The sequence below is a fragment of the Ixodes scapularis genome, unplaced genomic scaffold (genome assembly GCF_016920785.2).
Source record: "Ixodes scapularis isolate PalLabHiFi unplaced genomic scaffold, ASM1692078v2 PGA_scaffold5__190_contigs__length_132052651, whole genome shotgun sequence".
In the NCBI taxonomy this organism is placed as follows: domain Eukaryota; kingdom Metazoa; phylum Arthropoda; class Arachnida; order Ixodida; family Ixodidae; genus Ixodes; species Ixodes scapularis.
The window spans coordinates 67973864-67987991 of record NW_024609880.1 but is presented as its reverse complement, the minus strand read 5'-3'; the positions used below and the strand labels follow the sequence as shown (position 1 = coordinate 67987991).

The following is a 14128-nucleotide window of genomic DNA, read 5'->3' as shown; positions in this document are numbered from 1 at the left end:
GATCTCCTTGTTTTCCGAGACAGCGGTGACGAACACTGTCGTCGAAAAGGGACTCTCATTGATTCTATCTCCTCGTTTTGTGTGACATAGAGCTCAAATAAACGCCATACGGATTACCTTCGCAAGACGGCATGTACACTTTGTTATTAGAATGCCATTTTTATTCTGACACGACGCTACGTCACTGTCGAGCTATAGCAGTTCGTGGGAGCTACGTGATGTCGGTTCAACCTTTCTTTGCCGAGTGTCATGTCAGTATCGAGTTGCAATCGTAAAAGATCGGTCCAGAAACGCGTACCGAAACGCGGTCTAACAGAGGGAATCCAGCATTTTGATCAAACGCGCGTGTCCGCTCCGAGTGTGAACAGGTATTTGCGTGGCTCTTGCTGACACTCTGGTAGTTCAAACATATCTTTTTTTAACGTCGGCTCGCGACTCGCAGCAACTAATACCGGCCGGCAGCCGTGCCAGAAGCATGCTCGGGTAGTGTCGTGCCGCAACGAGAACGAGCTCACTGTGGCCAACTACGCTTTGGCTTTCTCCGCCAAGGCTTTGCGAATGCGTTCACGCCTAGGCTAATTCTGCCGGCACGCCGTATTGCCTCAGAACGGCGCTGCTCCCATGCCACAAGTGATGTCACGAGAACTTTCCCACCATCCACCAGATATGAATTTGAAATCGTTTAATTAGTCTCAAAATTAGTTCTCCCGTGTTTTACAGTGCGATATTGATATTTCCGAGGTGGTGCCTGTCCCTAACCCATATTTAATGCCGAAAGATCGGCGCTAAAATTTCGTTTTCGTACCCCTTTAATGCTTTGGCACTCGATTCGCCGGTTTTCTTGTGAGCACCGCCACAGGAAGCCGAGGCGATATCGTATTGCTCTGTAGCGGGCTTTTTTTTTAATCATTTCTGGAGGTCAGAAAACGGTGTCCTAAAGCTTCGGATAACTGGCAACATTGAGTTTAATCACCAAGATGGCGGTTGAAGTGTCGCTACTCTGAAGCATAGCCAACTCAGTGGCTCTAGATGCGCCCGAAGCTGCAGGTTCATTGGCCTGGACATTCATCAGGCTTTTGATGGAGTTGTCATTTTACTTAAACTGCGTTGACAGGGCAGAGTAAGAAGACCTTCCCGAAAAAGATCTCTTGGCCGGTTCCAATAGACCGATCTCACCAGCCAGTTTGACTACGCCACCACTGCCGCAAAGCATCGAGGGAACTTTAGTCTTTCTGCGCGTGTGACAACCTCGCTGGAGCTCTGCGCGTGCAGGCCACGAACAGTCTCGTGCACTGCCGATTGCCTCCTGTGAACTAAAGTTATGGCTGCCTCGCGCATGCGTCGAACGCTTGGTGAGATCGGTCTATTTCAGTGATCGTTGGTATGGTCATTATGGTACTTGATTTACTCGCTTTCTGAAACGACGAACATGTGCGCGCTGGGCTGAGGACTTGTAAATGTCGGAATGGTGTATAGACTCTTTCACAAATTCAGTGCTGTCTAGTGACTCGAATATCAGTCTACAATTTTATATGCCAATGGCGGCTAAAGTCTAATACATATACATCAACGGCGGACGTACGAAAGTTACAAGGTTCTTAGCTGTGCAGTTTTTTTTTTCTATTTGTTTCAATTTCGATGGTGTCAAGAAACTACCATTATGTACGAGCAGACATGTACACGTTAACCCAAAAAAGTAACTAGGTACTGTTACTCGTTACCCTCTCAAAAAGTAACTAAATACATTACTCGTTACCGATCTTCAAACGAAACGCGTTACTTTAATTCAAAAGCAGCGAGTTACTTTTCTTGCCATTTTGACGACCAAATGCACAACTGCTTTTGTTTCATGGTTTCTTATTTCCTTTTCAGTAGTCGTTGCACTTAAGCAGTAGCTTTCTCTCGAAGTTTTCGTCAGTTATGCTTCCCCGCTTCCTTGAGAATACATCTCCGGCGACAACTGAAGAGTCGCTCTACGGCTCTTCAGTCGTCGGCAGCGTTCTGCTTCAGCAAAAGCTGGTAAATCTGGAATTTCCCTTTCGCTTTCGTTCTTTCTGCTTCTAAAGTCCGAAGCTGACGATGGGTTCCGTGCCTTCTCGCGTTGGCAACCTCCGAATTTACACTCGGTCTATACTCTATTTTAGAAGGATCAACCAACGAACCTTATTTTGTTCGCTGGGTGAAGGACATTCCCAGCTGTAGAGTTCGACTGACGTGTTCAGCGATAAATGTCGCTGTATTGTCATACTGCTTTTTTTCGGGTTGAACATCTGCCTCTGTTGCGATAGACGCATGCTTAGGTTAGAATTAAAACGAGGCTGTTAAAATTTAGTTGTACACGTTACTTCTCGAAACTAACGAGATACCATTACTGTTTAGTTGGCCTTAAAGTAGCTAGGTGTGTTACTAGTTCATTTTCTAAAAAGGTAACAAAATACATCACTCATTACAGAAAAAGTAACTAGGTAGAAGTAATTCGTTACTAGTAACGCGTTACGTAACATGTCTATGTACGAGGCGCCTAGTTTTAGTAAAACTAGATCTCAACAACATTCATCACAATTCATTATCATGAGCTGTATGGGGCATTCCAAAGCCGACCATTCCCAGGGTTTACATGACATCCTCCAATACGTAGCGGGCTGTATCTTAAAAATCTCGCCACGGTTACAGCAAACAAAAGCACAGAGAACTAACATCTGGAATGTTCACCCATCGGATAGGTCTTGACATTCTTCCTTCACCATCCATGAAAAGGTCGCCATTAGCATGTAAAGGTGATTAACACTTAGTTAATGATAGATAACAAAGTGGCCGTGCGGAATTTCGGAAAGGGCCTATTCAGATCATATTGTTTAAAGGACATCAATAATGTCCCACCTGGATCATGGGAAAGCAGGCCAAGCTTCACGCATGGTCGCCATTTCGATTCATAGTATGATCACTTTCTCCTTGACCTCTCAATTCTGGAGGAGCCGATTTGAATTCGGTGTTGGCCGTCAGCTTCATAGAGGAGTTTCTTGAATACCGAGACTTTGTTATTCACACATCGGCAAAATAAGCGCCCATGTTCGCACCACCACCACATTCGGCTTCGGCGCTTGGTGGCATTGAAAAATATTTTTTTAGTCTTGAAATACGCAAGAACATCAATACTATTGTAAGGGATCTGTGTACATAAGCATGATTGAAAAGTGGATTGCAAGCACAGTGCCAAAGACGCTTAAATTGGCGAGGACCGCTTTCAGTACGATGATGCACGGCCGGACTGGAAGCGCGCGCTCTCTTTCTCTTCTTACGGCCTTTGCAATCGCCCGGGAGTCAATGGCATTTTTTTTCCGTGTGTAGTTCACTTGTTTGCCGACAGAGGCGCAACCACCTCACCCCACTCGGAGAGTCCCTTCGAGCTGTTTTGCGCCGGTGTTCGAGCTTCGTAGGTTGTTTTGGCAACGGCTCCTCAAAATACTTCTGATTAACCATGCAAAGACGGTCACGGACGGAAACGAAAAATCAGCTGGATATGTGCGCAAGCCCTCGAGGAAGCACTTTAGGCTGTAATATGCACTGTGCGAAAATTGTACAGACTACTACACCCTCGTTTAGAGCAGCTGGCCGACTTCATATGCGGCCTATGAAATGGTGATGCAGACCACGGCAATAGATAGATTGGGCCTGCTTACATTTCACGAGAGTGTACGAATTATTTATCATTTAAAGTTCCTCCACGTAGAAGGGGTCCGTCTCCTGCTGTTCTTGAGTTGCAACAGAAGTCCTGGAGATAAAATCGAGTATAGTTTTTCCGGAATTGCATTCGCTGTCTCTACTTACTGCTTTTCACTCCCGAATCTCTCGGAGATGTGCTTCAAAATATTCACCGTTTTGGGCTCACCAGAAGCGCATTAGATAGTGGCTGAGGGTCTAAACGTAAGGATCAGGTGTCAAAGGCTATAAAGATCTCGGCCGCAAGTTGCGACAGCGCTGAGATACACTGCCAGACGCGCTCTGTGCAAACGGCAAAGGGTAGCCCAGGGGTGAGGTGACAGCGCCCCCCGCGAATTGCGGCGGGAGGTGGCGATTGCCCCAATTGCAAAGGCCGTAAGAAGAGAAAGAGAGCGCGCGCTTCCAGTCCGGATGATGCCACGTGGAAATCTTGACGCTACTGGTTCTGAAACGACCCTTCCGAAGTTTCAAATATTTGAATGGACTAAAATGGCGATCGCAATAGCAACTAGGACCGTTCGGCCACTAGCAAGATTTTGTCGTCTTTATGTCATTGTATATGTTTGTGTCCGACTAGCAGGCAGGGAAGGCAATGGTGCTATTTCCTCAGAATCCAGCGACTTGAGGCATCAACAGCGGTACTGTAATTATTGCGCCGGTTTAGCTGGTGTTTACGGTGCTTTGAAGCTCGACTCAGACCATAGCCTCCTCCTATATATAGGGCCAGAGCCGTGTATCGAAAGACCTGGGTTAATGGGAGGCGCGGGCAGAGCCAGGGCGTGCACCAAACGCAAAAAGTGGGCTTGACATGCTTTCGTGGCCAACCACTGCAGAAGCCTAAAAGAGTACCCTAGCGGTGGTAGCGAGAAACTGTTTTAATTCAAGGTATATGTTCGTATATGGTTTTAATAAGCACGTGAGAGTGAAGTGTAGTAACCCTTTATGGTTGCAATATAGGCTGCACGTTATGTTTCAACTATGATCATGCAGAAAGATGTAAGAAACGAATGTGCCGCTCAACTCTGTGTGTTGAGCGGCACACAGCGCTAGGCGTCCGGACTATGTCGATCGTCCCGCTAGTCGCACTCTTCCATCATGATTTTGGTTGACCATGATTGAAACATTACGTGCAAGATATTTTCAGTGACCGAGAGTCACTCCGACGCACTTATTAGGTTTGCTTCTCGCGACCACCGCCAGGGTGTTATTCCCGGCTTCCGGTTGGCCACATTCGAATTTGTGAAAACGCCCTGGAACACGCCCAGCCGGCTTTTGGCCAATGGCGCCTCCTCATTTGTCTCCTACACTTCCCAGCGAATGGCCAAACTTTCTAGATATACGGCTCTGGGTAGGGAAGCCTGCGTACTTAAAGGAGCGGTGCAACGGTATTCAATTTGAATGTTTTTCACTTTACACGAGCTTGCTGACACTAGTGGGACTCAAGGATACTCGCACGCAACGCCACTGGCCAAGAAACTCCTTTGTTGCGGTGTAATTTCAAGGAGAAAAGCGATCATTTTCATTCAATCTTTCCTTTGCGAAATTTGATGACGTAACGTGGGGGTCGCAGTACATCCCAATGACGATATTTAAATTCGGTTCATAGATTGGACCCGAGCATTGCGTGTTCACTCGATTTGGGCTCATTATACTTACTAGCTCGAGAAGCATTCGGGTAGGGGGCCCGTGTCCAATCGCTGCAATAACGACAACAGCCGAGTCATAAAAAAGTCTGGAACTCAGCGCGTGTCTTGTGCTTTGCCAACCCCAGCGCGTAGCTATGATCAACATTAGCGGCATATAATCGGCTCCAGATCACGTGGCTGCTTGTTCTGGCTGCAAGTTGAGGAGATGAACGCTGCTCGTTTTTCTTTAATTTTTTTTCTCGAACTTCTATTGCGTGGGGTGAAAAACGAACGTTTCATAGGTCGTTAACGTCAGGGATCCGTTCTAAGTGGTATCTGCGCAAGCGATGAAAACGGGTGCTACGCGGCAGTTTCCACAGCAACCGTCGCTGGCGTCGCTACATCACCTTCTCGCTGCACCGCCCTATACACCTAAACCATCTTTCTCTCGTGTTCCCTTTCATTTTTCTCGGCCAGTTCTCGCGCGGATGGCGGCGGTTTCTTCCCTATTTAGGAGCCAATGATCAGACACGTAACTTTCTCGGCAGCTTCACGAGGATCTCCTCAAAAATATATATTCCATCCCCTGCGAGCCCCAGGTAAATTCAATGCAATGCTCTTCGAAGGTGGAGACCGAGACGCACTAAGACTCAAAATCTTATTTCAGGAGTTTGACGCAAGCGCGTTCCCTCGTCAAATAGTGGCCGAAAATCGAATCATGGTTGGAGGACGGAAGAGGAAGTGGCGGACGCTCCATGCGGATATGCACTACACCTCTTCTGCCACCTCTCTGTTTGAATTGTGGCCATTTTTGCTTCCAGTGATTGTTACGTTGTTACCAAGCGGTAGATCTTCCTGAGTTAATGTATAAGGAAAATCGACAATGTTTTTAATCTTTTTATCTTTTAATAATCGCCGTATTTCGGCATTTTGATTTGTACGAACGCTAAAAGCGCAAAAAATCAGTAAAACAAAAACAAAAGAAAAACCTTGTACGCGTCTTTATAACGCCTCAAGCTTGCGACGACGGAAAACACGCACACACACATACACACACAAAAAAAAAGAATATCGGGTAAAAATTTGAGTACCCCTTAGCATTATCACCCAGAATTGTTTCCCTTCATTTATGTCCTTCTACTATTCTGCTCCTCCCTGTAACGACAAATATATATATATTCAGCAGATAACGGCCGCCAGTGCAGTTTGAACACTGCAGCACTGACCTGAATAGAACGAAGTCATTGTGACAAAGACAATGTGACAGGCTGACCTCACTCTCAAGCTATTTTCATCCAAGGTCAATGATTCCACCGATTAAGAACTGGAGAGGAGTTTGATTATATTGCACGAGTCCCACTATACATCGTTTCACCTTATGTTTAAGCGCAGCGGATGTTACGAGCCATTGGAGTCAATCGGATGCCTTGCGAGTGTCACGTGACCTTAGAGAGGGGGCACAGCGATGCGCGGAAAGCGTATCACGGGCCACGTCCGGAGAACGGAATTGGCTAAGATAGCTCGTAGCATCCGCTGCGTCCGGACGTAAGGGGAAACGAGGTCAGGCAGGTAGCCAAGGGGGCCCATGCCCCCCCCCCCCCCCCCCCCGAAATCTCCTATTTTGCTGGGACCCCCCTCTCCCTCTACTACCCCCCCCCCCCCCCCCCCCGAAAGAAAATCCTGGCTACATGCCTCTTCACTGGGCGCCATATTTGTGGGTGCTGTCTGGAGCGCATGCTCAGAACGAGCCCACATTAATAGGCTGCTAAGACCGGCAATCTTGAGGGTGCGGAATGCACGTTACAAAAGAACTGGGGAAGCTCGCCATCAGCACGCGCTCAGCAGTCGCGCACACAACTATGGCCGCCAGTGAATACTCCCTATAGTGTGACACACAGAAACAACCGACAGAGACAAATCTCAAGCACGTGCAGAGTGCACGCGACGGTATCTTCGGCAGGCTTGCATTCACTCGTGCTTACTTTAGGGGCACCAAGAGACCGCACGCCAGCCGAAGGCATCGTTGCGTTAATGCCGCACGTGCTTGAGGTTTGTCGGTGTCTGTTGTATCTGACTGTCGCTTTAGTGGGACACGCCTAAGTTCCTACTGGTCAGGCCAGTGCTAAGCCGGGGTCACACTGCTCATACAACATACACAAGACAGTCAGCAAACACGAGTCACCGCAATATCCCTGGTTCGAATGCCGCGTTCCAAAGTTTTCTCCTTCAACTCATTGGCATGCGGCATTTGAAGCACGGATCTCATGCTGACTCGCGTTCAAATTCATATGCAAACTGCCTTTTGTTTGATGTCTAATCTCACTGCTAATACCCCTGTCAGAAGGCGTCCTAAAGGTCCTTTTCACTAAGCTCCTTTATAAAACCGGCCAATCAGCTCGCGATGTTGGGTGCGCAGGTGCCCTACTGCGTGCGCTGGTTCGCCGATTTTATAAAGGAGCTTGCTCTAAGGGCCTTTAAAATACCCGTCTGACAGGGGTATAAGCAGTGAGATTTGTAGCTTCAGGCTACAAATCTCCCTTGTTCGAGACCGATTCATCGACGACGGCATGTAAAATATGGGGCAAACAGCTGTGTTGCTACGGCAATGCCGTGGCAACATGCTTGTTTGCTCTATAGTTCTATGGCGTCGTTCGTTAACTGAGCTTCCTATTCATGATGAAAATTACCCGAGACTGTGGCAAAAAGGGAAACTTAGTAGAAGAAAAAAGACGCAGGAAATGGATCGTCTCAATAGCCGAGAGACTGAGGGAACATTTTGTGGTCACGCCTATTTCCGTTACATTTCGCTCCACGTACGGAGAATACGGACGCCGCATTCTTTCCCTTATAACCCCCTTTTTGGCGCTACTTCATAGGATCCAGTTACTTTAGTGGGACTCGGCCATTATTAAAAGCACGCGCCAAACAATCGTCTCAGAAAGGAGGGTTTTGAAGAAAACAGCCTTCGCTGTGAGGAAATATTTCCGGAAATCGGTGCTCTTTTTCTGTAACCAATTTTGTAATATTTTTACCGGCGGATGTTTATGTGTGTTTTTCAAACTGTGGTCCGGCTAGATACCATGTCACCGACAGTTTAAGGAACACAGGGCGTGGCGATTTCCGAGCATATTATTGTCGCTCCGCAAACAAAAGCAACTTTTAGCAAACCGTTACCGTGTTCCGCGTATCGCACTATGGGAGCCTGTAGGGAGTTGTAGTAGATCGTTTTTCTCCTCCTCTACAGTATCCGTAAAGAAAACGCCGCAGCTGTGCATGCGCGCCGCCAGCCTTCTCTGCAGTTCAAGGTCTTGTGGCGGATTACGGAGCGCTATCCGGGTGCTTAGCGGGCTGTGGAAACGGCCTACTACATTCCTTTTGAAGCATACTTTTAAGCGCGCTCCCGAATGGCACAGAGACCGCGGGGCGCGCGCTTAAAAGCAGGCTTCGAAGGCTCCAGTAGCGCGGTACGCGGAACACGGTAACGGTATGCTAAAAGTCCTACCAGCACGCGGAATACGGTAACGGTTTACAATTAATACGCCGAAGAAGTAATCGCAAAACAATATATCTTGTTTACACTATGGACTGGTTTCAATCGAATCTTATAAAAGCGAATTCTGCAAAGACCAAACTGGTCTGTTGTAGAAACCCGGTTAAGCAAGTCGAACTTTCAGTTCCGATTGAACTACACAATTTTAAATGCAGATCGTGCAATTGTGAAAGTCTTGAATATGTACAAACGGCCAAATATCTCCGAATATATTTTGACAGTGATTTGGCCTGGAACGCACACATGGCACACTCATGCAAAATATTAAGAAGCGTGTCATGCTCTCTCTATAATATTAAAATGTTTCTTCCTTTCTCCGTTTGTAAAACTTTAGCGCATGCTCTCGCGTATAGTTATTTACGATATGGTATAACCCTTTTTTCAGGATGCTCTCTTTCTTGGCGCAATAGAATTAATTGCTTACTAAAAAGCGTTTTGAAAAGTGTTTATTTCAATAGGCAAGATATCACGAGTGACGATATGTTTCATAAAATCAATTTGCCGTCCTTATGGGGCTTTTTAGAGAAACGGTGGTCCTCCGATATTTTTGGACCTCTGATTTCAAAACTCCCTACATTCAACAGCGTCCAATGAGGCCATCACTTACGATTTGATACACCCCGTATCAGGACCAAATATGGTGAAATAACACGGATGTATTATGTACCACAAGTGTTTAACGACCTGCCTGATAATATAATGCATTTAACGTAAAAACAAAAGCTAAAAAAATCACTTAGAAACCTCGAACAGTGAAATGAACGTTCCTGTTGTCTTTTTCGCCTTTAGTTTTTTGTGTTTTTTTTTTTTTTGTTTTGTTTTACGCGACATGGTATGCATTACTGAGATCTCAGTGTTATTATTGTTAATCTACCTATGGTCCAGTAATACTGGTACTTTAAGGATTATATTGTTCTGTTAGAGCGCAAATTGTTTTTGTTTTTTTTTCTCTCTCATTGTTGTTCTTTTTGTCAACTGCCGAGCCAGGCACACAAGCACCTGAGGCTTCACCCGGCTCGTTACTGTGCTTTTGTAGACTTGCGTGACAAATAAAAACAATGTTCTATGTTCAAGCAGTGTAAACATTAGGCCACGCCATGCGTTTCCTACGGTGTCACTTACTAGAGAGATTTTGGGGGCAACCCCGATACAATAGACCCTTTGCGAAATTCAGTCTGGCCACTTTGATCACAATCATCATCTGTGGAACGGCATCTGTGCCATACCAATGGCCGCCTTCTAGTGAGTGATAAAGGAAGACGTTAAAGATGCTCCTAGGTGGATGATGCGAGGCCTGTACGTTCGAGGGGTCAGTTCGACACGACATAGGAATGGAACACAAGAGCTACGTAAGCCTTTATTTCTACTAACTCAGTTTCAGTCAATCTGCGGGCGGCACACAATCGGCTTTAAAGCACTTCGGTGTATAGAATTTTCTCGAGGCATCTGAATGGGTTTGAGCTTTGTTCTAGATAGGGGTGTCGCGAACCGGCCGCGGTTCGAGTTCGACCAGGTTCGCCTTTTTCGAACTTTTAGTGCAAAGTTCGACGAACCTTCTATTGAGGTTCGACTCGTGTGCGCATGCGCGACAGGCTGACCAGTTGGCTTCGGATTGGATGATAATGGCTAAGAGATGAATTAAGTGCAGCGCTGATTGGCTATTTCAGTTAATACAGTACTAAAAATAAAGTGATTAACTTCTTCATTAGAATTAGTTTCTTTTAATAGCATGGTGTTCACAATATAAAATAACGCTTTGCATAAAAAAAAAACATTTTCGAAACCTAGACATGCTTGTATAAAAGTCTGGCCACACTGTCCACAAAGTCGAACCGGTCGAATCTGGTGAAAAGTACGAAGGTTCGTCGAACCGGTTCGACCCAGTCGAACCCCGAAAATCGACCAAAAACTCTGGTTCGACAAAAGTTCGCGACACCCCTAGTTCTAGATGCAGGTTCTTGGTCACCATCGAACTGAAAGTGATCGAGAAAGAACTCACACTGTACAATTCCTCGCGTGCCTTTGACTAGCAAAAGTGATGGTGCCGATACAAGGTCATTTCCCCCATTAATATGGCAAAACCTAAACTGCTTTACGAACCCCCAGATGGCACTGAATTTCGGAAAGGGTCTATTGGGCCGACATTGCCAAACAACGTGCTGAGACTATATTCAAACTCGCTTACGTCGATTCAATAAAAAACAAGCACTGTTATTTTACTTGCAGAACAGCGTAAAGACGGCGGAAAATGGTGCGAAATTATTCGGGGGAATCATTTGACCCTCATGTTTCTATATTAATAATAAGAGGTAAATGAGCACGGCCTGCCGGCACGCATAGTTTGGGCTTTTTCCTTACAGAGCCAAGCGGTGGCGCCAGCAACCGCCCGATTGAAAAGGCTAAACCGTATGCATTCATCCGACCCTACTGAGGTTAACGTATGCGCGGGGCCTCTTGGCGCCTTCTTTATGCGGAAAAGGTAAATTTATACAACTATAGATCATAACCCCTTATTTCTTACAACACATTCATGATGATGATAATGATTAAGGGATTCCTTCTACAAGAACGGCAAAAACTACATTTCGCCATGCTAATATTAATATAAAAAAAATCAATGTCCGATTAAAAGAAAAGAAAAGAGGGGATGTTGGCGGCTGACGTTGTTAGCGAACCGCGCACGGAAGCACGTGGAATGAATGCTTGCGTTGCAGAACCCAGGAAGGCGCCATCCTCGCCTCTGCCCTTTCAATGTGGATGACTATCGTACCGGCGCGCGTTCATGCAATCACTACTCCGTGATGCACGTTAAGGGTCGCAGGTCAACGGTCGCGCTACACTAGCAAAACACTTTTCATCTACAGTGTAGACATCTGACGCCGCCTGAGAAAGACTAACAACCCACGGGCGCAACATCGATACATCAAATGTGACCTTTGGTGTTCCTTAGACCGCCGTGAAGAAAGAACAACAAAAGAGGCCATACATATACATAGTAACAACTGTACAGCCGATGAAAAAGGTCAGCGTCAAGCAGAATGACTGGAGAGTATTAAGTATTGCCCGTCAAACAAGAACACAAAGCCAACTAGAAAGCGGTCTCTAAAACTTTCAGGAAACGCGACGTAACTGCAGCTAGATAACGCTTATGTATATCCCCGCACTTGTCCAAGATCCAGCGACGCAATATGTCGGCACACCCAGGCCGCATGTCGTCGGGTCGTTGACTCCTCTAAAATGTTTTGCATCTCCTAAAAAAATAAACACAAGACGCGCATGCGTTGCGCACATAACACGGAGATATCACTCCGCCATAATCGCGTTATGCCCGCCGCAATCTTTGTTTACTGGACTGTGAGACGTGTTCCGAGCATGCGCAGTCCCTCTTTTCTGCAGAGCATGAGACACTGCGCACACGTGAACAGCTTAGTGCCTCAGCCTGTTTGGCCTGACAGGAAGGACACGTAAAGACGACTACCAGCAACGCACGATCAACGTCAGCGATGGATACCGATCAAGGGAAAAACTCTGATCCGAGGGAGATATGGCCAGCCGAGGACTGCGCCAAAACGGGGCAACTTACACTTGGATTCACGTGGTACACTAGTCTCGGAGACCACGGCCAGGAGATGTGGCGATTCATCATGACCTTGAAAGCAGACTGCAGCGAGGCGACCACCGTGGCCCCTTTGTTATCTTGCTCGGAGGTTGACGGCGGCTTTTCCGGCATATCCATACTTGGTTCTCACCCCTCCCCTCCACGAAACACAGAGGGCACGATTAACCACCAGCACCGTAATCCTCGCAGGTCTGGGATTCCTCGATGAATCAGGCGCGCGATCACGGGTCTCGCTCGACGTCTTCACTTGTGCAACGGTTAGTGTCAGCAACAGACTCACACGAGCCTTCCGAACAACTCGCAACCAGGTCGCGTCCGACAACCCGTCGTTTTCGGCCACCTCTGTCACGGTTCGTGCTCCCTATTTCTCGTGCTTTTCAGGTGAACTATAATCACCGAGCGGCGGATCACAGACGTGGCACAAGACACCCAGCGTTCTCCCGAGGAGTTCACGACACCGGCAATCCGCAAAAAGTGCAACGCGTCGAACTTCCCCGAGCCACTTGTGTGCAAAGCAGCAGTCGATATCTATCGCCGCCGACGTCACAGCTGTATATCGCTAACATGGAATGTGCACTGGTCAAAGACTCATTGTCTGTATGCACCGAACGCGACGGCCACTCGGAGAGAAATCTTATCCACTCTGGTAGTTAAGATAGGCAGATGGCCGAAGTGACCTACACTCGCCAATGAAACAAAGGGATTGCCAGCACGACGGAAGCTCAGAAGCAACCAGCTCAATGATGTCCGCACGGGCTGCACACGGCACTGTTTGAAGATGCATCAGCCGGACATCAGTCGGCTCACACGAAGACGAAGTCGGTGTCGTCGTTGTGTCCGAGGCGTCCAGGAAATCAGCGGACTCACGGAGCCTTCGAGCGACTCGCCGATACGGCGCACGTGCCTGTGCGTCCCTTCGCGTAGACTGCCGTCGCCTTTGCGTGACCGATGACGTCCGCTGCCTCCGATATGGTGTCAGACTTTAGGACCTCCTCGCGCGAGGCAGCGCGCGCACGGGCTGTCGCATCGGTATGAGAGAGTGCCGCGGTCGGTGTATCAAGCATCAAGCGCGGCGGCGCCCAGTTGTGTTGTACGGTTTGCCGGCAGGCAGGCGCAACAGCCGCACGCAGCAAGCGAGCGCGGCAGCGAAACCAAAGGACATACGAAAGAGAGGAAGGGATGTGAGGAAAGGGAAAGAGAGGAATAAAAAACAAAATGCCGCAGCCGCTTCTATGCAAGCTTCGGAGAGCGAAATCTAAAACTGCGCGGCCTGGCGTGTCAGCTAGAGAAAAAAAAAAAAAAAAAAAAAAACTCTACAAAGTGGAGCGATGCGTCGAAAAACACCTGCTTCTAGCCGGCAAACAGACAATGCCCTCACATTTTCTCTGTAAAAGCACCGTCTCCTCTGACGTTTACGGTCTTTGCCATTCAATCAATCCAATCTCCCAAGACTGAAGGTTCCATACACGCGCAGTATGGACGAGTAGACTGATAAGAGCAATGACGTAAACGAGAGGCTAAAGCAAGCAAGATCACACACAATGGCGATAAGAAGACCGTCGAGAAAAGTTTCTTTGTTTACTGTGAGTGGCAACCTCACGACGCGTCTTTTGA

At 47.4% G+C, this 14128-nt stretch overlaps 1 protein-coding gene across 1 annotated transcript in view; it reads right to left on the bottom strand.

The window, feature by feature from the left end:
• The window catches only part of LOC8043730 (rap guanine nucleotide exchange factor 4), a 308461-nt gene extending 294823 nt beyond the window's left edge, over positions 1 to 13638 (bottom strand). Inside the window, exon 1 of the mRNA XM_040504817.2 lies at positions 12479 to 13638. Within this exon, the coding sequence (XP_040360751.1) occupies positions 12479 to 12631 (153 nt within the window). The 5' untranslated portion in view covers positions 12632 to 13638. The remainder of the gene's footprint in view (positions 1 to 12478) is intronic.
• Positions 13639 to 14128: the final 490 nt, after the last annotated feature.